Source organism: Zootoca vivipara, chromosome 7 (assembly GCF_965207765.1).
Source record: "Zootoca vivipara chromosome 7, rZooViv2.hap1.1, whole genome shotgun sequence".
NCBI lineage: Eukaryota > Metazoa > Chordata > Lepidosauria > Squamata > Lacertidae > Zootoca > Zootoca vivipara.
The window spans coordinates 7540941-7562118 of record NC_142590.1 but is presented as its reverse complement, the minus strand read 5'-3'; the positions used below and the strand labels follow the sequence as shown (position 1 = coordinate 7562118).

General features: G+C 46.9%; 1 protein-coding gene across 1 annotated transcript in view; it reads right to left on the bottom strand.

The window, feature by feature from the left end:
- Positions 1-13384, bottom strand: part of CACNA1E (calcium voltage-gated channel subunit alpha1 E) — a 327543-nt gene extending 314159 nt beyond the window's left edge. The window contains exon 1 of the mRNA XM_088673714.1: positions 13009-13384. Within this exon, the coding sequence (XP_088529840.1) occupies positions 13009-13274 (266 nt within the window). The 5' untranslated portion in view covers positions 13275-13384. The remainder of the gene's footprint in view (positions 1-13008) is intronic.
- Positions 13385-21178: the final 7794 nt, after the last annotated feature.

The window sequence follows — 21178 nt, the reverse complement described above, 5'->3', positions numbered from 1 at the left end:
TATTGATGGGTTGCGCTTTCCATCTCACAGTCTAACCAAATTGTAACTTTCCAAGCATCCATGTAAATGAAATCAAGGCAGGAGGCCTGGCCACTGACTGCTGCTCAGCTGATAGACCAAAGGTTGACGGTCTCTGGGTTTGCATTAGATTTTCACTCAGGGTTCAATCGATTAATTCTTTTCTATACCAAACTGCCCAAGATGCTTCCATACCATAGCAATGGCCAAAATAAATGCAGTTTGTTGCTACCCACATTAACCGCAAAAAGAGCCGCTCCACTCAGATGTCACTAAATCTGGCTTTTAGGCTTGAAATGCCCAGAGACCCGCTTGCTTCCCAGGAAACAAAAAAACGATTGTCTCATATTTCCAACCTATGCATCACCCTATATTTACATTGGAGAGCAAAACGGCACAGGCTGCTGGAATAATTACACATTTACCCAGCAGATATGCAGAACTGAATCACCACCTCCTAGTTATTTTTATCCTTATTACCTAGTCAACTGGATTTGGATGAAGAACCCAATATTTCCTCCACCAGTTGGTTTTCTTCTAAGTCATCCATGGAAGGGCAGATTTGTGGAATTAGCAAAATCAGGCAACAAAGCTTTTCCCTAGACTATACCACATCAGGCTGCAAATGACAGGCTGCATGGTAAGATGTTTTTGGCCCTTTCCCCACAAAAAAAAACCCCTCCCTAAATGCCAGGAAATGAACCTGTCAGGAAAAAGGGTTCAGCCTAGCATTCCTTTTGACCTGCTACCTACCTACACGCAGGGAGGTTTTTCTGCTAGAGGAGAGCATTTACTCACACACCATCCCATCCTTCCCATCTGAAGTGGCTCCATTTATGAAAAACCTCACTGCCCGATGCTGCTGATTGCAGAAAACAGCCTTTCAAAAACCATCATTTAAAAGAGCAGATTCCTTTCAGATTGATTAGATCCATGAGTTACCTCTCCAAAGCAAGTATGACGGAGGGAAGGTGACGAAGAAAGCCCTGGGGGGGTTCGGATTTGCAGTGCCTCAAAAGGGTGTTCAGACAGAAGCGCGCAAGTTGTCAAGAGGTGGTTAAAAGCAACCAAAACTGATTCCCCCAGTGTACAATTACAAAAGAGAAAATAAGTAGGCAATGCTACATTATCTGATAATAGTATGCAATTACAGTGCCCCCTCATTAGAAGAATGTTGGTAAAGTTAGCTCTGTCCTAAGTCATCCCACTTTCTGCTTTGGTTCAAAGGAACTGACAGGTAGGCAATGCTGGCATGTGCCTTCTAAACATCCCGGTGAAAACTAGTTTCAGAGACCCCAGGATTTGACCACACCCAGCTGCAACGTAGAGGAGAAAGAGGGGTGGCGTTCTCTTTGCCAGCCTCAAGCATGGCTGCAACCAGTGGTTTTCTTTCAGATGGCACTGCAAGGGTACGAAGTACCAGCACCTTTATGTTGTTGTTGTTAAAAAGTGTGGCACTTACTGTAACAACTTCATATAAGCACTGGCTGCAACACAAGATCTTACCTCACTGGCCTGGGCATAATTATTTTTAGGTTAGCCTGGGCTTCTTACTTGGGCAACAGCTAGCATGCCCTTGCCTGCCTGGTGCACACTTTATACAGCATCTGATCCCAGCCCATCTGTTTCTGGGAGCTGCTCCCCACCCTGCCAAATGTCAGCTCTGGTCACATTGAATCTCTCAGCTCCTTTGTCCCTGCATCACCAAGTCATCACATGTTGATAATGACACAATCATGTTGCTTTACACATAGGACCAGAGAGAAGTGACACTTGGAGATTTCTTTCATCTTGAATGAGTCGTTGTATGTCACAAGGAATACTGCAAAGTGCCCTAGTTGCTCAAATTACTGGTTACATGATGATGCAACTGGGATGGAGTGTACAGTCAACTAAGCTCACCTTGCCGACAAAGGTCCTTTTAGTTAAAGCTATGGTTTTCCCAGTAGTGGTGTATGGAAGTGAGAGCTGGACCATAAAGAAGGCTGATCGCCAAAGAATTGATGCTTTTGAATTATGGTGCTGGAGGAGACTCTTGAGAGTCCCATGGACTGCAAGAAGATCAAACCTATCCATTCTGAAGGAAATCAGCCCTGAGTGCTCACTGGAAGGACAGATTGTGAAGCTGAGGCTCCAATACTTTGGCCACCTCATGAGAAGAGAAGACTCCCTGGAAAAGACCCTGATGTTGGGAAAGATGGAGGGCACTAGGAGAAGGGGATGACAGAGTACGAGATGGTTGGACAGTGTTCTTGAAGCGACTAACATGAGTTTGACCAAACTGCGGGAGGCAGTGGAAGACAGGAGTGTCAGGCGTGCTCTGGTCCATGGGGTCACGAAGAGTTGGACACGATTAAACGACTAAACGACTAAACAACAACAAATCTCAAGGGTCCCAACACCAACCAGCTAAATTTAAAAAGCCCTGGCCTCAACACTTAGTCCTCAGTCTGAGGCATTCATCTCAGAAAAGAATGGCCTTGCCTAGCTAAGCTCCTGATCCTACTCTGCTGTTTTTGGGAAGCTCAACAGCTACTTGCCTTAAACCTCCACCCCTTGACCTTTCATGCTATCTCTCTATAACTTCACCTCTTGCCCACCTGGGACAGCATAACCTGCCCCAGGACCCTTTGAGCCTTGACCCCCCTCAGGACTCTGAAGCCAGGTCCACTAAAAGCCTGGATCCTGCTGGGCCCTGATGAGCTATGTGCTTCTAAATAAATAGGACACCATCGGTACAAGAGAGATACCTGTATCATACAATAAGAGTTCAGAAATTTCTTTGAAAGCTCCCTGGAAATAAGGGGGTTGGTGCCTGCTCAGTGAGTTTGCATGAGGATGCAGAAAATTAGAGTTCCATCCTTTCTAATTAAGACACAGAAAGGCATCTGAGCAGAGAATGGGGGCTTATGTTGACTGAAGAAATAAGGAGGTCAGATTCCCAGCTCATTATGAATACTTAGTAGATGGTTAACCACTTTCATTCAATATTTCATTCACATTTATGAAACATTAGCTGGAACTTTACATTTGGCTTTGGGAACAATGCTTTTCAGCAGGTGCTCTATTCCTTGTGTGGTAGGCTGGGTGTGTTGAACATCAACCAAGGAGATCATTGTTGACCTATGATGCATCTTACTGGGTGACCTTCAACCAGTCACTAGAGGGCTAGCTCAAAAGCAATAAATAAGTCCTCTGGTTCTTTACAGATTTATTGTCGTGACATAAGCTTCTGTGGACAAGGGCTCATTTAATCAGCTGTCTAAAATCATACGTGTGCACCCGCACAGCAGGGCGAAGATTGAAGGTGAAGCTGAATGTCCATGAAAAACAAGAAGGACAGAAGGTGTATAGGTTTTTAATCATCGTCTAGATTTCTTATTTTAAAAAAAACCTCACTTGTTTTATCCCAACCGAGAATAAGATTTCATGCATCAGATTATGTGGGCACTAGTCCACAAAAGCTTATGCCACAGTAAGTCTGTTAAGTCTATATGGTCCTACCAGACTTCTTTACTGGCCTTTTGCTGCAAAAAGTTTAGCATGGTTATCCCTCCAGGAAGTTGTTCAGGCCTCACAAACAACGAGAGGACTGCTATGAAGGCAAATGAAATGATGAGTGGCAGATGAAAATGATAGACTATGCAGACTTAGCAAGACTGACTTGCAAGGTCCGAAACCAAGGTTCCAAAAAGACTGGAGCAAATTTGTGGACTATATGGAGAAGAACTGTAGAAGTTTAAAGACACTTGCAGGACTGAAATAAATCCTACGAATTGACTAAAGTAAGGGCAATAAAGAACTGCAAGATAGGAGTAAATGAGAAAACCGTGTGAAGGGAGGGAGGGAACTCACAGCTCATAGATGCTCCTCTGGTTGGTTGCAAATACAATTTCTAATATTAGGGACAAAGGTCTTGCAAATATTATGGTTTCTGCCCAGGTTTAAGCCGCAGCACCTCTTCTTCCACCCCCCCAAAAATCAGGGCCAAGCCAATGAATACCATCAGTTCAGTATGTATTTTTGGACAAATTGCCATCCATGTTTTGCCACTAGACCTTTGATAAGATACTGCTCCGTAGGCTTGGAGAGAGTTCTGAGGTCAAGATAGTGAGGGCTGCACCACTGGCTCTGAAGTTCCCCACCTCTTCCCCAACAACGGTTTATGTTCCTATAGTCTTGATGCCATCAGTGAAAATGCAACGAGACTGACTTCCGTAAGGAGTGATGGAGTGCCAGTGAACTGAAAACACACACTCCACTTTTCCTCATTGTAGAGGACATGCCAATAATCAATATGAGGGAGGGAAGCTCATAGCTAGAGGTAGAGTGCATGTTCTTCATGCGTATGGGGCCACCCCCAATCCCCAGCCTCTCCTGGTGAAGGATCTCAGTTAGCATGGGTGGAAATAGGCAGTAATTGCCTCGATGGCCCATTGAATGTAGGGTACCTGCTTATGTGCATGTGTTTAGTGCAGTATGGGTGGGCCTGCCATGAGACGAGGTGGAGTAGTAGATTTTGAGTTCCATTAAGGGCACCAAGAGAGGGACTAGGAAGCTCTAGTCCCTAGGGGATGTCCTCCTGCCAAAGCAGTGCTGAAATGAAAAGGACCTGCAGCAGAGCATCATGTGCCACAGAACATTTAGAGGCACCATCTGAATTTTCCTACGTCAGGCAACAAAATGTATTCAACCTACCCTGGTATGCATTGGAATTGTGAAGAATTAGAATAGCTTCCACTATAAGAATTAGAAGAATAGCTTCCACTTTAAAGACCATGGGTAGGCAAACTAAGACCCGGGGACCAGATCCGGCCCAATCGCCTTCTAAATCCAGCCCGTGGATGGTCTGGGGAATCAGCGTATTTTTACATGAGTAGAATGTGTCCTTTTATTTAAAATGCATCTCTGAGTTATTTGCGGGGCATAGGTATCCGTTCATTATTATTATTTTTCAAAATATAGTCCGGCCCCCCCACAAGGTCTGAGGGACAGTGGACCGGCCCCCTGCTAAAAAAGTTTGCTGACCCCTGTTAAAGACAAATCATTAAAAAGTAACATAAACACCGACACCTGGGAAACAGTGGCCTGCGAGTGCTCCAATTGGAGAACAGCCTTCAGCAAAGGTGTCATGGGCTTTGAAGATGCTCAAACTCAGGAGAAAAGGGAGAAACGTGCTAAGAGGAAGGCACGCTTGGCAAACCCACACCATAATCAACTTCTGCCGTGGAAACCTATGTTCCCATTGTGGAAGGACATGTGGATCCAGAATTGGTCTCCACGGTCACTTATGGACTCACTGTTCAAACCATTTTTTTCAAACCTCTTTTTCCCCCTGCAAGGCTCGAGGTTCTCCCTAGAGATCACCTCGCGCTCCTTCCCGTTCCGCAGTGAAAACCGGAAGCCCCAAACCATTTTCAGGGAAGGCAAACTTGGATCACCAAAGAAAGAAGGAAGGAAATGGAAAGCTATTAATGACACAAACCCCTTCAGCAATGAAGATGACTAATACCTTGGCAAATTCTTGGCAATGAAACACGTTAAGCTAATAAATGGTAGACACCAAAAAAGAATTGCATGGGTGGTGCCTTTTTCTCTTTTGCAGGATAATATCCTCTGCATGTGTCTGCTTAGAGCCAGAACATAGGAGACTGAAACTGTCAGAGTTTCAGAAAGAAAAGCTGCTCACATCCAGACTTCACCTACAGGCTTTTAGGGGTGCAGGTTGGGCTACTATGTGCAGCCTTTGAAATTTCCCTTCACAAAATCAGGATGGATATATTTGGAAAATGCACATGGAAACATTTTCCCCTTGCCCACGCCTGCCAGCATGACTTTCTCGGTGTAAATGTACAACATGCTGTAGGGAGGAAAATGGAGCTGGTTTTCTTTTTATAAGCTTCATTCTGAAAACGTTCTATTGCAATGTATTTCCAAATACAGAAGCAGAACTCATTCTGAGTACAAAAGTAAAGCCCTGCTGGATCAGACCAAGGGACCATTGAGTCCTGCATCCTGTTTCCAACAGTGACCAAACCAGATGCTTCCAGGAAGCAGGGCAGGAAAGCAATAGCATCCCCCCTGGGTTGTTCCAGCATCAAATATTCAATGGCAGGCTGTCTCTGAACACAAACTTTTCATTTAGTTGCAATGGCTAGGAGCATTGATCAGCTTCCTTCCAGTGTGTTCCAGCATCATCAAAAAGCATATTGATCAGGAAGAATAGCTAGAAATGTTTGAACGAAGTTCCCCCCCCCCTCTTATAAAGTTCACTTTATGGTGGGTGGGGGAATTATTCTTCGATATTTTCTTCTTAATGGGTCTTAACTACAGGCTAGGATTCAGATGGCCTACTGTGTGCTCATGCACACCTATGGATAATTATTTGCATGAACATGTTTCCATTAAACATCATGCAAGCGTTAAACAAAGGGCTCGTCCACACCTCTGAAAACTGCTGAATCAAACCAAAATGATTTCCCATGGATTGCTGTTTGTTTCAATTCACTGTGAAGTGTGCGTTTTCCAAGGGAAAGCTGCGGAGCAAAGGCAAAACTGCTTGGATGCATGCCTAGAAAGCACGGAAGAAGTGGAGAACTACTCAAACCTATGTTTTCTAGGCACATGATAAGCAGAAGGATGGAATCATAGAATCATAGAGTTGGAAGAGACCACAAGGGCCATCCAGTCCAACCCCCTGCCAAGCAGGAAACACCATCAAAGCATTCTTGACATATGCCTGTCAAGCCTCTGCTTAAAGACCTCCAAAGAAGGAGACTCCACCACACTCCTTGGTAGCAAATTCCACTGCCGAACAGCTCTTGCTGTCAGGAAGTTCTTCCTAATGTTTAGGTGGAATCTTCTTTCTTGTAGTTTGAATCCATTGCCCTGTGTCCGCTTCTCTGGAGCAGCAGAAAACAACCTTTCACCCTCCTCTATATGACATCCTTTTATATATTTGAACATGGCTATCATATCACCCCTTAATCTTCTCTTCTCCAGGCTAAACATACCCAGCTCCCTAAGCCGTTCCTCATAAGGCATCGTTTCCAGGCCTTTGTTGAAGTTTGAATCCATTGCTCCATTGCTCCATCCATTGAATCCATGGATGAGCCCTCATTTAAGAAGTTAAAGGGACCCCTGACCAGTCGTGACCGAATCTGGGGTTGCAGCGCTCATCTTGCTTTATTGGCCAAGGGAGCCGGCGTACAGCTTCCAGGTCATGTGGCCAGCATGACAAAGCCGCTTCTGGCGAACCAGAGCAGCACACGGAAACGCCATTTACCTTCCCGCTGTAGCAGTACCTATTTATCTACATGCACTTTGACATGCTTTCGAACTGCTAGGTTGGCAGGAGCTGGGACCGAACAACAGGAGCTCACCCCGTCGCGGGGATTCGAACCGCCGACCTTCTGATTGGCAAGCCCTAGGCTCTGTGGTTTAACCCACAGCGCCACCCGCGTCCCCTATTTAAGAAGTTAGGCAAGGATATATAACGCTTTTGCATAGTTAAGCCCATCTGCCATTGCGCAAGACGCATGAACTGTAGGACATAAACTGTACAGATACAATAAGCAGCTAAATATTTTCAGCAGATTTGTAGCCAGCTAAATATGAAAGTGCCAGCAATATTGCATATCTGCCTCATGCACGCTGCCAATGAACAACCCTCCCATACTGGGCACCATTTTCACCGCAAGCCCCACTGAAGTAAATGATGACCTGTAAAAGAGCAGACCTGTCTTCTTGTCTTGCTTATTTCCAGCGGGGCACCTGCAGGAGAGAGACCCAATGGATGTTGCCCAATTGCTGCAAGTCAGGAAAAGTAAGTACTTATTGAATTGCATAGTGCACACATCCAGCCAGGTTCTCCGGGTGGTTTACAGAGACGTTAAAAGCAAAATGCAATTTCCAAGAAAATGCTAAAACCAGAAAAAGATGAATCACAACAGGGAGAACCCCACCCAATTTTTTATTTTTAGAAACCAGCATAAAACTCAAGCACCAATGCCATAGGGAGGTGCTTAGCTTTTAAACCGTTCAATATGGCAGAGCAAAGTCTAACTAACACAAAAGCAGGAAAAGTGGAACTACATTGATGCGTCGCATCTCCTTTACCACTGGGCCCAGCACCTAGCAAGCAAAGAACCAACTCTTCCGAATAAAGAAGATTGGTTGCAAAAGTTATTATTATATTATAATCTCGCAAAAAAAACCATGAGGCTATTAAAGAAATGAATTTGGAAGAAAGTGAAAGTAAGTGGAAATCCTTTATGGATTATGTAAATACATTTGTGGAGAAACCGACCCTTCTCTTGGACGTTTAAGGGTTCTAGAAATTAAATTAGCTAAACAAATATTACAGGGATATTTGATAAATCAGAGTATTTTATTATAGATTAAAGGAATTTATTTTATTGCATTGTAAATTAAATAAGCATGGAAGGAGTACAGTGTGTGGTCAACAGAAGGTTAGGCAGAGATAAGTCCAGTCCAGGCTGAGAAGCTTCAAGGGTGGGGATTGGGAGGGAATAGGGGGGTGGGGGAGGGTGAAAGATACTATGTATATTATAATTTGTTATTTGTAATGGAGATGTAATTTCTTGTAATTTTTTTATTTTTGTGTACGATTGAAATATTTAATAAAGTCTTTTTATATTAAAAAGGGGGGGGGGAGAACCAACTCTTCCACGGGAAGCTGAAAGTGCAGAGGGGCCAGACCAAATGGAGACATGCACTGAGTGAGACTTAGTAAGCAAACACATTCACATAAGCCCATTGTTCCCCACGTTTCTCTGTCAGGGGAGCGTGCATGCAGTTCCCAGGTGGGCTGCACTTGTCAGTGGGCTGACTCAAGGAGCAAGAATCTCCGCACAGCTTCATTGTATGTTTTATGGCCCTTTGGTTCTCAGCCTCCTTAGCCTCCACATCTAGGTATAAAGGTCACCTTTGGCCAGGTCGGACTGCAAGAAGATCAAACCTATCCATTCTGAGGGAATTCAGCCCTGAGTGCTCACTGGAAGGACAGATCGTGAAGCTGAGGCTCCAATACTTTGGCCACCTCATGAGAAGAGAAGACTCCCTGGAAAAGACCCTGATGTTGGGAAAGATTGAGGGCACTAGGAGAAGGGGACGACAGAGGACGAGATGGTTGGAGAGTGTTCTTGAAGCTACCAACGTGAGTTTGACCAAACTGCGGGAGGCAGTGGAAGACAGGAGTGCCTGGTGTGCTCTGGTCCATGGGGTCATGAAGAGTCGGACACGACTAAACGACTAAACAACAAACAACAACATAACCGGAACAACAGTGCAGTTCCTGGACCCATATTTGGAGCAGAGTTCTCCAAGCAAGGGCACCCCGAGGTAAATTGCTGGAGCAAGAGTGTGATGTGCAGCCGGCAGGAGGGATTGCTCTGCTGTTTAGTTGGAAGCAGATGGGCAAGCTCCTAGCATTTATAACAGGCTCCCAATTTATAAATTGGGCAGGCTCCAATTTATATTTGGAATACCTGCCAGCTACGAAGGCTAATGTTGCACCCTCTAATTTATCTGCTGCGTCTGATGAGGCTCTGAGACACGTGCGCACACAGACAGAGAGAAATGATATGGATAAGCCCCTGTCAAAAGCCACCACCATGAAGGCCAAGCCCCAGTGTCCAGGCACAGATGCGGCATCTAAAGCAGAAGGCAATTTCTGCCTGCAACATGGCTGCAACTCTTGGTAGCACAAAATCAGCCTCTCTTGTGCCTCCCTTTACTTTCCCTTGCTATCGTGTACAGAGACAGAGGAGAGAATAAATGCTCTAAGACAGGGGTGCACAACCTGTGGCCCTCCAGATGTTTCTGGACTACAACTCCCATCATCCCTGATCACTGGCTATGCTGGCTATGATAGGAGTTGTAGTCCAGAAACATCTGGAGCACTGCAGGTTGTGCACCCCTGCTCTAGGAACATTGTTTTGAAAAGTATGAGGAGGGAGGTCTCCACAAGGAACCTCCAGCTGTTGCTACAGTAGGTATCTCTTGCCCTGGGCTTGTCGTCCCTCCCCCCCCCTAATGTTGCTATATGGTCATTTGCTTATAGTTACGTTGCCTGGTTAAGAACTTATGGAACTGTCCCCTGCACCTGAAAATACTCTGTGGGCCAATGAAACCCTGCTCCTAGATTCTGCAGAATAAGGCACTCTGGGTATTTTGTTTTCTGAAAAAGTGGTTGGTGCTGAAAAACGTGTGTTGGCAAAAATGAAGAGAAATCATGTCATTGTGCTAATAAGGAATGGCCATCTACCTTCCTATCATAAGTGTTAACTCCCTGGGGCCCTGGGTGCCCGAACACCCACAAAATTCCCCGTGAAAGGACCGGGTACCCCCAAGGATTGGTGCAAGCCTCCTGCTTCCTATAAAAGTCAGTATCTGGATTTGACCACACACTAGAGTCACACTTGAGGATAAGCCAGAGACAAATGCCAGGGTGGGGCTATGAGGATGAAGGAGCAGACAGAAGCAGGATCAATTCTCAGTAGTTTCCACTGAGTTTTATAGAGAGGAAACAGGGGGCGAACTGAAACACTGTGGAGAGGTGACAAGCCTTGCTCCAAACGCTGCAGTTACTTCCCATCTCAGGAATGTCTCCAAATGCATCCCTTTTACTTTCTCCTCGATGTGGGTGGCCTGTGAAGGAACAGTTACACTTGGGGGAACAGTTGCAGTGGAGGTAGAACCTGCCTTCCACTTTGGACACTGGGTGGATTAGTCTCTACGACCAGGAGGATGCAACATGTCTCTGTGAGCCTAGTGAACGGGGATGCTTGTTCTATGCAGGCCCTCCTTCCACACAAACGCACATCCTCTGCCAAACACAGAGAGAAATCCAAAGAACCAACCACTCTTTGAGAGGCACAGTTCTGGGCAGGGCTGCCAAGAACAGCAAGAGGCATCCGATGCAGTCCACACCAAGCTTACGTGAGATCACACACCCCTTCGCTCTGAATATATGCTCATTTGGCGAAATCGGTAACTCTAAATAGAATTCTTGCTGCATATATCGACATACTCCGATATGGCAAGACCTAGCCATGATAATATTCTTTAACCAACCCCACAACGACAACAGCTAAGGTAGATAAAAGAGTGCTAAGTGTCACAACAGCCTTTGCCAACCTGGTGCCCAGCCCAGGCCTGCGGCTGATGGGAGTTGCAGTGCAAAACATCCAGAGGGCACCAGGTTGGCAAAGGCCGCATTAAGAAATCTAGAGCATGTGCCAGAGAGAGAGAGAGAGAGAGAGAGAGAGAGAGAGAGAGAGAGAGACTTGGGAGCTGTCCTTAGTGCTGAATGGAGAGGGCTGGAGGTCTTTGGGTTACCTTCTGCAGTGTTGATTGCGACCTCAGTATTGCTTAGGGCTTAGGCTGCTCAGTTCAACGAGACAAAGGGACAATCCCCTTGACAGCGGGGCACAGCCCCCTCAACTGGCAGCATGGGTGTGCCAAGTGCAGTGAAATGAGCTGTTTGTCGGAATAGCTAGAACTGGAAATCAGCAATACAAAAGCCTGGCAGGGAGAAAGGGTGGGCGGCGGGTGGGCTTGAGGCAGTTAAGGCACTTGTGCTATGCATCAGTGTCTTGTGCTTTGGAGTCCAAAAGGAGGGGAGGGACGGAGGGCTCCAGCTCCAATTAGTTCATGGCAAACTATCAGCGAATGCTGATGCTGTAAATAGCCAAGGTGTGTGTGCGGAACTCAGTCAGATTTAACTCCCAGTCAGCTTACTCTGGTTCAGGTGCCCTAAGCCCAGCCTCTTAACTCTTTGGAGTCCATTCGGTGACAGAAGAGCACATGGCCTCTCCCACCCAGGATCAGTGGCGATGCTGGCATGCAGCGTTTGGGGCTGGACATGCCTCACCTGAGTAGCACACCTGTTCCCACAGCCAATTCTATAGGGGTGCTGTTACCAAACAGCCAGGGTGCAAACGAAGAGAGTCTGGCAAGAACCGCATGGCAAGTTGGTCATCAATGTGCTAACTTATGGTGAATATGGTGCATAAAGTGAATTGAGAATAAGGTTTGTTTGTTTGTTTTAAATCAATTATTTGCCGCAGAGAAAGAGAAGGATAGGAATTTTTTTGTTTATTTTCAAATTTTATAATTCACCCATTTAATCAGTGGGGTTCTACTCTGCTCAAGGGACTGTTTGTGTCCAAAAAGGGGGGGTGTTCTGCACATATCTCCATTTCAACCAATGGCAGGCAATTCTTACAACCAGGTCAACTTCCATTGGCGCAAAAAAAGGGGGGGATGCATTTCCTTGCCTGATGAAGAATTCTGTGCCATTTGAAAGCTTGCCTACTCTTGCGCCGCACCAAAATCAAAGGCACCGCAATGCCCACTTGGCATGTATTTGTTACGAAAAGGCCAAATATTTTACTGAGGCAGCACACTGATTAAGTCCCAGGGAACCCTTCCATTTCTTGAGAAAATGAGAACCTTGGCTTTTGCATGGAACTAACGATTAAATATGAACTCAAGTTCCCCTTTGCTCAGGCATTATTTTGCCATCAGAACATGCCCCTAGATGCCAGAGAACTTGTAGTCTTTAGAGTTGGCTGGATCCTATTGCATTCTGTTCCAGATCTCTTCAGCCAACAGGCTGGGCTGTGGCTGTCTCTAAAGAGCTAAGCCAGCCTGTCCGCCGCAGCCCAGCCCAGTGCAAACTGCTGGAGCAAGGTGAAGAGGGATACAGGTTCCCCAAGCAGCAAGGCTAGAATTGCAAGCATGCCTAGGTGGGCTAGTGGGAATGGAAAGGAAAGGAAGAGTCTTGGGGCATGCATGCGGTTTGGTCTCACTCTTTCTCCGTGTGGTCCTCCAGCTACATAATGGAATGGGAGACAGGAGCTTACCTTTGCCCACAGTTGCTGGCTCAGCAGGTACCAGTCACGGGAAGACATTGGGGAGGGGTTGGGAATCGAATGGAAAAAGGGACACAGGGCAAAAGGATATGGCCAATCGATCAGCTTCTTGGCATATTTCCTGACAATGTTGTCTTCCCCAAAAATGAAGAGAGATCTGTTGACTGTGAAGCAGTTCTGACGGACGGGTATAGGGTTGTACAGTGCCATAGTCCTGGCCCGTTGGGCTTTGGTTTGCTTGTATGCTCCCGGGGTCCCCCCTGAAGGGGCAGGGGCTCCCTGGCGGTTCCTGTTCTGCTCGGCAGCTCCATCTCCGGATCCCAGCCTGCCAGCCATCGCCTCTCCAAAGCGAGCCATCCTGGAAGGAAAAGAGAGAGGTGATCCGATCAGGGCCCCCTCCTTTCCAGAAAGTAGCAAGCAACAGGAAAGGTGTGTATGAGGGGAGGGGGGGTTGGCGTTCTCACACCAGAGCACCTCCTCCTTTCTCTTTCTCTCTCGGTGATGCTTTTAAAGCCCCACGTTCAACGACTCCTCCATTCCTCTGGAAGCAACGTTTAGCCGAGAGGCATGCAATCCTTTTCTTTTAACACAACACGCAAGGCGTTGCAAAAGAGTCATGATAAAAAAAAATCACCCCAACCCAAACCGGCCAACCCAGCAAGCGAAAAGAGCCATGTTGTAATTTGCAGGCAATGTTCAGGTTTCTCCTAAAAAAGAAGCAGGTGCTGGCTGATGCTTTTGCTGGGGAGGCGAGCTCAGATTCTGCCTCTTTTTACGCGGAGCTCTCTGCACCGAGGCTGGGCTTTAAATCAGACACGTCCTCCTCCTCCCTCTTCCTTTTCCTGGCTTTGTTTAGAGGCAACAAAAAAGAAAAGAAAAGAGGGGGGCTCCCCCTCCCCCCCACACACACACTCCACCTCCTTGCTTGGACCACCTCGAAGGATCCAGTCCACAGGCACTCGGGGTGCTTGTCAAAATCAGACAGCAAAGGGGCAGCGATTCAAGCTCTCCCATCTGCCCATCAGGAAGAGGAGGGGGGGACTGCAATTGGGCGAGCGCCTATGAGAAGAGGTGGAGAAACAGGTTGCAACCCACTCCAGCCTAGTTAGGGAGAGAAGTGTTTAACTTCCTCGCAATCGGCTCCACCTTTCTCCTCCTAAAGAGAAAGATCATCTCATTTTCTTTTTCCGCGAAGAGAGAGAGAGAGAGAGAAGGAGTTGTGCTCGCATCTCCCCCTCCTCCATATGTACCTCTCCCAAGAGAATTAATCACATTTGTGTTGCGGAGCTGGGGCGGGGAGAGGAGTGCTAACAATGGGTTTGACTAAGCTTTTCATGCCCTCAAGCTTTTAGGAATGGTTGGCTCCCCCCCCCCCCACACACACAGGGTTGCTTCTGTTGAGCAACCAAATTAGTTCTTCCAAGGGAGGATGAGAAAGGAGGGGTCTATACGACTGAACAAAGACATCACCTCAGAGTCCCTGGGTGGCAGCGGAAGATTGCTGAGCAGCAAGAAAACGCAGCCTGTCAAGAGTTTTTCCTCCTCAGCTGGTCGCTTGAGGAGGCTGGAGTTGGTTCCCCTGTTCCTTATCTGAAAAATCCCAAGCTCCTTATCCAGCTCAAGAGGAAGCTGGGTTAAGAACTGGGATTCGAAGAGCAGCTCCCCTCCTCTGCACCCACAAACTTTGAAACACTCCAGATCTTCCCTCCAGGCTTCCCTGGAGGTTGTCCTTCAGGGGCTGGTCTTCACCACTATCCCCTTCCAAGATAGGTTTGGTACACGCTGCTGCCCCTCCCCAATCTCTCACATGAGGCACAACATAAGGATAAGGTCATCTCTTCTATTGTATTTAGGGAAGTGGTGGCTGAAATGGAGGAGCGAAACTGACATGGGATAGAGCATAGGTAAGCAAACTAAGGCCCGGGGGGCCAGATCCAGCTCAATTTCCTTCTAAATCCAGCCCACAGATTTAGAGGGGTCTGGGAATCGGCCTGTTTTTACATGAGTAGAATGTGTCCTTTTATTTAAAATGCATCTCTGGGTTATTTGTGGGGCATAGGAATTCGTTCTTTTTTTCCCCTTCAAAATATAGTCCAGCCCCCCACAAGATCTGAGGGACAGTGGACAACCCCCCCCCCCCGCTGAAAAAGTTTGCTGACCCCTGGGACAGAGGCATTCCTCCTGAAAATGACAATTCGGTGTTTACAGCCAAGATGCCCTTCTGGTCCCTAACCCATCCCTTCCCCAGAGATACCCCTGCTTCTTTCCAAAGGGGCACTCTGGTATTTTAACTTGGAGTGGAGTAAACTTTAGTTTGGGCTCTGCTTGTGAATTTTAACATTTGATTATTGTCTGGGCTGGTGCTTGGCATTTGAACTTTGGGGGAGTTCTTATCTGTTTGTAATTGCCTTTTGTGTTGTGCTTCTAAATGCTGAGTTCTTCCTTGAGCAAGGTGGAGAAGGTTGTCTATAAATGTCGTAATACATCAAGAAGCATGTAGAACGGCAGAACGGAAAACCTGGATCTCTGTACAAAGAGGTCAGCCAAGAGACGGCCTCTGTTGGCATCTTAGAGCCTCTCACTGCAGCCAACATTTGGTCACCAAAACACTCAGCCAGTCCCACAGATTCGAAGGATCCTGGGATGAGGCAGGATTGGGGAATGGAGCTGAATGACATTTGACAGCTAACACAGGACTGGAAGGGACCCTGAGAGGTCATCTAACTCAACCCCCCTCCTGTCTTATAACAATATTGTGACATGTGTTTCCATGTGTAATGAAAATCATTGTGAGAATGCTGGTTGAAAAGCGGGTTATAAATCTGTAAGTAAACTATAAAAATAAAAAGAGCAAACTAGTGCTAAATCTCCAAGATGATAGGGTTCAGAGTCAATGGGTGATTTTAGACCACAGACTTAATGATCTTAAAAGCATGGTGGGGAGAAATCTATGTGTTTTGAAGCACACAACAAACATTTCTCACTTCCCTCCCACTGCATCCCAACTGCTCCTATGTATGTTAGGGGGGGGGGGAACAAATCAGTAACAGCTTGCCAATCTTGTTTCTTTGGGGTTTTTTTAAAGAAAAGAAAGAATTCATGAAGTACTTGCATTACACCCCCCCCTAATTCTCTGCAGAAATGCAAGCTTCTGAATGTTTTAAGGATGACCCCATAGAGAGATCCTTGCAGCAGCCAACCCACCAATTGGCTACTGCAATACAAAACATGTCACTTTGCCTGATACTCCCAAAAGGCACACTTTCACAACTTATTGCTACAGCGGTAAATAAGGGGAGGGGGGACTGGGAGAAAAAGATAGTGTGCCATTTTGTTAATCTAGAACTGTGGTCTATGGGCTCTCTTCTGCCCCCTTAAGTACTGTAACTCAGTTCCCTTTAAGTCTGTAACTCCTTCTGTCCCAGAACACTTCCATCGGATCACCTCTCTCGCTTTTATCATGCTCATCCTAATCACCTTGTCCATGAAACATTTGGCTCAGCCCATTAATCCTCACTACTCTAATTTAATTTAAAGTACAGCCTGAAGCCTAGTTCACAGCCTGCAGCAAGGATCCCCATAATAGTTTGTTCTCTACATACTGTACAAATAAAACTCCACACATATTTTCTAAAACAAAACCAAAACCAAAACTAGATGTCATGGAGAAGATCTGTAGTTGAGTCTTCTCCCTGACATGCTAGATTTCTACCTGCTGGGATTCTGCCACCACCCCACTCTCCCCCTGTCCCAAGGATGTGTTGCCTCCTAGCTGCAGGCTGAAGTGGAGCAATCCAGGAACAGTTGTGCAATGGCATCTGGTGTGTGAGCTAGATGCAAAGTCTTCCCTTTGTACCCTGTGTCCCTGTACATTTACATTGTAAGCTCCTGGGAAGCAGAGACCTCTCTGTTTAAATTAGGTTGCACACACCATGCACACGGATGACACTTAAAAAAAAAACCACTAAGTAAACCACCCTTTTTTGGCAGGAGTGTCAGATCCACTCAGAGTATTGTGAAATCTGCAATCCGGCTTTTCACCACATCTTGTGTCTCTCAGGGTGCTTTCACACAGCGCAGTTTTAATTGGCTCTTGTGATAAATTCAAAGGTCCTCTTGGTTTCCTGAAAATGCCTCATTTCTGCAGGCTACCTCCCTGGTTAATAGCCATTTCTCCTGAGCATAATTGGGGCACGTGGGGTGGGGGTGGGAGTTTACAAGCAGCAATAATCTTACAGGTACACAGAAGTCCATTCTTTCTTCCTGGGGTGGGGGTCAGGGGGTGGCATATAAATAAAGTGTGGGGAGTATGAAAAAGCTCAAGTGATAATCCAGTGAAGAGGAGAATGGATGGATGGGTTAGGTGGAGAAGGGGCATCTGTACCTGGGTGAGAAGAGTGGGTGGGATGCTAATTTAATGTCTGAAATAAGCCAACAGAATAAAACCAAAGGAATTCATGCCCTTTCCTCCTGCTGCATATCTCATCCCTCTGCATATTAATTGAATAAGCACATGTTATTTACGATTTAAGTAGTGATATGCCCCTTTCCCACTTTGCAAAGCAGCTCACAACCAAGCAATTGCATCACAACGCAGCCACGAAAACCAACCATTGTGCCCATAAAACAGAAACAGCAAGGGGGGGGCAGGAAAAGAATCTGTTTCATAGAAAGCAATCATATAAGGCAACAGCGGATTACAGACCAGATGCTAATAGCTCTGCTGAATTAAAAACAAAACAAAAAACCCTTTTAACCTGCCAACTAACTTAAGTCACTTTAGGAGACTCCTTCATTTATCTAAGGAGGGCATTCCATAAGTGGGATGTCACCACAGAAAAGACGCTCTCCATGGCGGCTACCCAACTGGTCCTGGAAGACAAGGTACCCAAAAAGAATCTCTGCTGCAGGGCTTCTTAAAGTTTCACGACCTATTGTGGTCCCACAAGTGGTCCAAGATTCCAGGGTTCCAGGCATGCTTATTCAGGCCCCGGGCTTACTTTTGGAAAAGGAGGCACAGCAAAGACTTTATAACACACGGTTTCTTCTCACATATATGCAGCCTAAGTGCACAACGGTCGGGCCCACAGCATTCGCACTCCAAGTGGGTCCTGCTTCTCCCATAGTCACAGCAGCCTAGGATTCAAAGAGACACCAGCCCCGTGTCTCTTCCTCTGCCTCCATCCCTACCCTAGGTAGTGCCCAAGTGCCCAGAGTTGCTGGATTATAATGCCAATGCCCACCAGCATTGAGGGAAACATACATGGCAGTCCAGGCTGACCAAGGGTGCGGTTGCAGTCCTCCCAGCTGTTGCTAGTTCTCTGCTACGTATATGGCTGGTTGGAAGTATCGACTGATGACTAAATAGAGTGATTTATTCCTTCTGGGCCCAGATGCTGCCGTAAACTAATCAAATGTGGTCTGTAGAGGTCCTCCCCCCCCTTCTCTCCCTCTCTGCCCAGCACATTAAGAATGATGGTGTAGATCCTGCCGCTGCAACTCCTAACATTTATGTTAATTAAGCTTGTAGCATGGCCAGGTGCCAAGTAACGATCCCCACTCCCAGCCAAAGTCTCGTTTCAGCCTGATAGCATCCCAGTCTCCCTGGCTTGATATGCCAGCAGGCACCAGTGCTAGTGCTGCCTCATTCATTTGAAGTCAGCAAATAAGATTTCAGTGCACCAGGAGCGAATACAGCCCCCACTGCAACAGACACTTTCTGTTTTATTAATCGCAACGGCCTTTGGTCAAGGCGATAACCGACGGTTGCACATCCAAACACAAAAGTTCTTTCTAATTACGGACAGTGAATAAAGGCATTCAAAAGGTTTAGCATCCCGCCGTGAAATCTTGCACGTTTTTTCCCTTTCCTCCAGTATACGCAGGCAGCTACTGTGATTAATGTCACCTTGTCATTAAACATGTCATTAAACAAGGAGGTTAATTGGGAAGAAGGAGGCACATAGGCTACAATATCCAGAAATAAAAGACTCTGACCTCAAGCTACTAGGAAGAAAGCAATCTATTTGGTTCATGTTCCCCAGTTCACCCAATCTCAATGCATGAGTCGTTGTCTGAAAAAGTGATGTCATGCACACTCCCTACCTTCTCACCCCAATGTTCCTGCAGCAGCTCCCTCCCCTCCATCCTCAGCATTTACGCATTGAGTGGGTGGGAAGGTCTGAAGGGGCCTTCTGATTTGTGTGACTGCAGAGAGGATCCGTCACGTAACCTGGAGTCCCCAAGAGTCCAGTGCTACTGTTTGTATGGAGGATCCTAGGTGGGTTTGCCCGAATGCATTTCGGTTGCTTCCAGGTGACCTGTTTATCGAGCATTTATCCCAATTTGTGTGCACAAAGTTTGTGGGAAGCTTAGGTATCAGCTGTTTATTGAGCATTCCTTTTGATTTGTTTTTAGGGGGGTTATACAATGTCTTAAATGGGACATAGGTGGTGCTGTGGTCTAAACCAAGTCGCGTCTACGCATATCCGGAAGTGCCTAGACGCAACTTCTGGTGTCGCTTTGCCCATCTATGGGCACCGAAAATGGCCGGGGCCAGTACCGGAACTTCTGGACATGCGTAGACGCGACTTTCGGCGCCAGCGCTGGCCATTTTTGGTGCCCATAGATGGGCAAAGCGACACCGGAAGTTGCGTCTATGCAACTTCCGGTGTCGCGCGGCTGCCGATCCCGGATTTCTCCGCGAGAGACTTGGAAAGTATGGCGCAACCCCAGAGTCGTCCGCAACTGGACCTAACGGTCAGGCGTACCTTTACCTTACAATGTCTTGCCAAGCAATTGTTATCCCACACTTTTCAGTACAGTTTCCCATAACTTTCCATATCACAAGAAGCCTAGCTTTTGCGGGGTGGGGAGAGAGTTTGTTGTGCCAAATCAACTTTAATTGCTGATCTGGGATTGAATCCCACCCCCAAATAGCAACTGTATGGAGGCTTCCTTGGAAGCCCCCTTTGGACTTCCCCACTCAGTGCAAAGGGGTCAGGGTGGGTCCAGTACACACAGGAACATTGGTGGCAGGGCAGCGCATGTGACCCCATGCTTCCTACTGCTTTGGGAATTCTCTGTTCCATTCAGGCATTAACAACTGAGCAAGATATTGTGAAAAGTTCCAGCAACAAAAGCATCAGATTTAGGCTGCAATCCTACATTCCAGGGAACCCAAACTTTTCATACCAAGTGGACTGCAGGAGTACTTTTCCATGGAGCTCACGGGCCACACACTGCCTTGTCCAAAGTAGGGGGACACAACCAAATTTGATCCCCAGCTCAGCCCTCGCACTGCCTTTCCAAAACAGGGTAAGTGAGGAATCAGGCTTTGGTAAGGAGGCTCTGGCAGGGTCCTAGAGCTCTCCCAACCCCTCCCCAAACCTGGGAAGCTGCAAAGGAGGCGCGAGGACTCTAGGACCCAGACAGAGCTCTCGGGCCTCCTTTCCAAAGTTCAGTGCCTCAACTGGCTTTGGGAAAGCTGCGTGAGGGCTGCAAGGGGTGTCAAATGTTGCAGAGGGCTGCCAAACAAGCCTTGAGGGTTGCGCATTAAACCAGCCTGCTCTATGCACTCACCTGGGAGTAAGTTCCATTGCATGTAATGGAACTAGAGAGAGAGAATCATAAAACTGTAGAGCTGGAAGGTACCTTAAGGGTCCTCTAGTCCACCCACTGCAATGCAGGCCATTCCTGGGTGGGCTCAAACCACCAACCTTCTGGTTAGCAGCCAGACACACTCACCAATTGCACCACATAGGCCTACATTGTTTGCGTCCTTCAGGTGGCGGAACATGGCAACTAATGCTGGCTTCCTTAGATTTACTTACACTTTTCAAAAATGCAAGGTGGATGCAAGCAGGCATACCTACAACAAGTCCAGCAACCATGTATTACTGGGGTGAGGAGCCTTTGGCCCTCTAGATGCCACTGGGCTGCAACTTCCAGTATGCCTGGCCACTGACTGTGCTTGCTGGGGCTGATGGAAAAGGTAGTCCAACGACACCTGGAGGACCACAGGTTCCCACCGAGGGTGGATCTTCTATGAAACGGATGAAGCTTACGTTTCAGGGCCCCTAATCACAGAGGGGACCCAGAAGTGACTTTCGCCCACATTGCTTAAAAGGTTTGGTTCTACTAGGCCATGTTTGAGCCACACAACTCAAATTGATTAATCTTTTGTTGTATATACGTCAATAATCCCAAATTTTGAGCATCAGTAGCACAGATGTTGCAAAGGCGGAATGTTATGGTATATT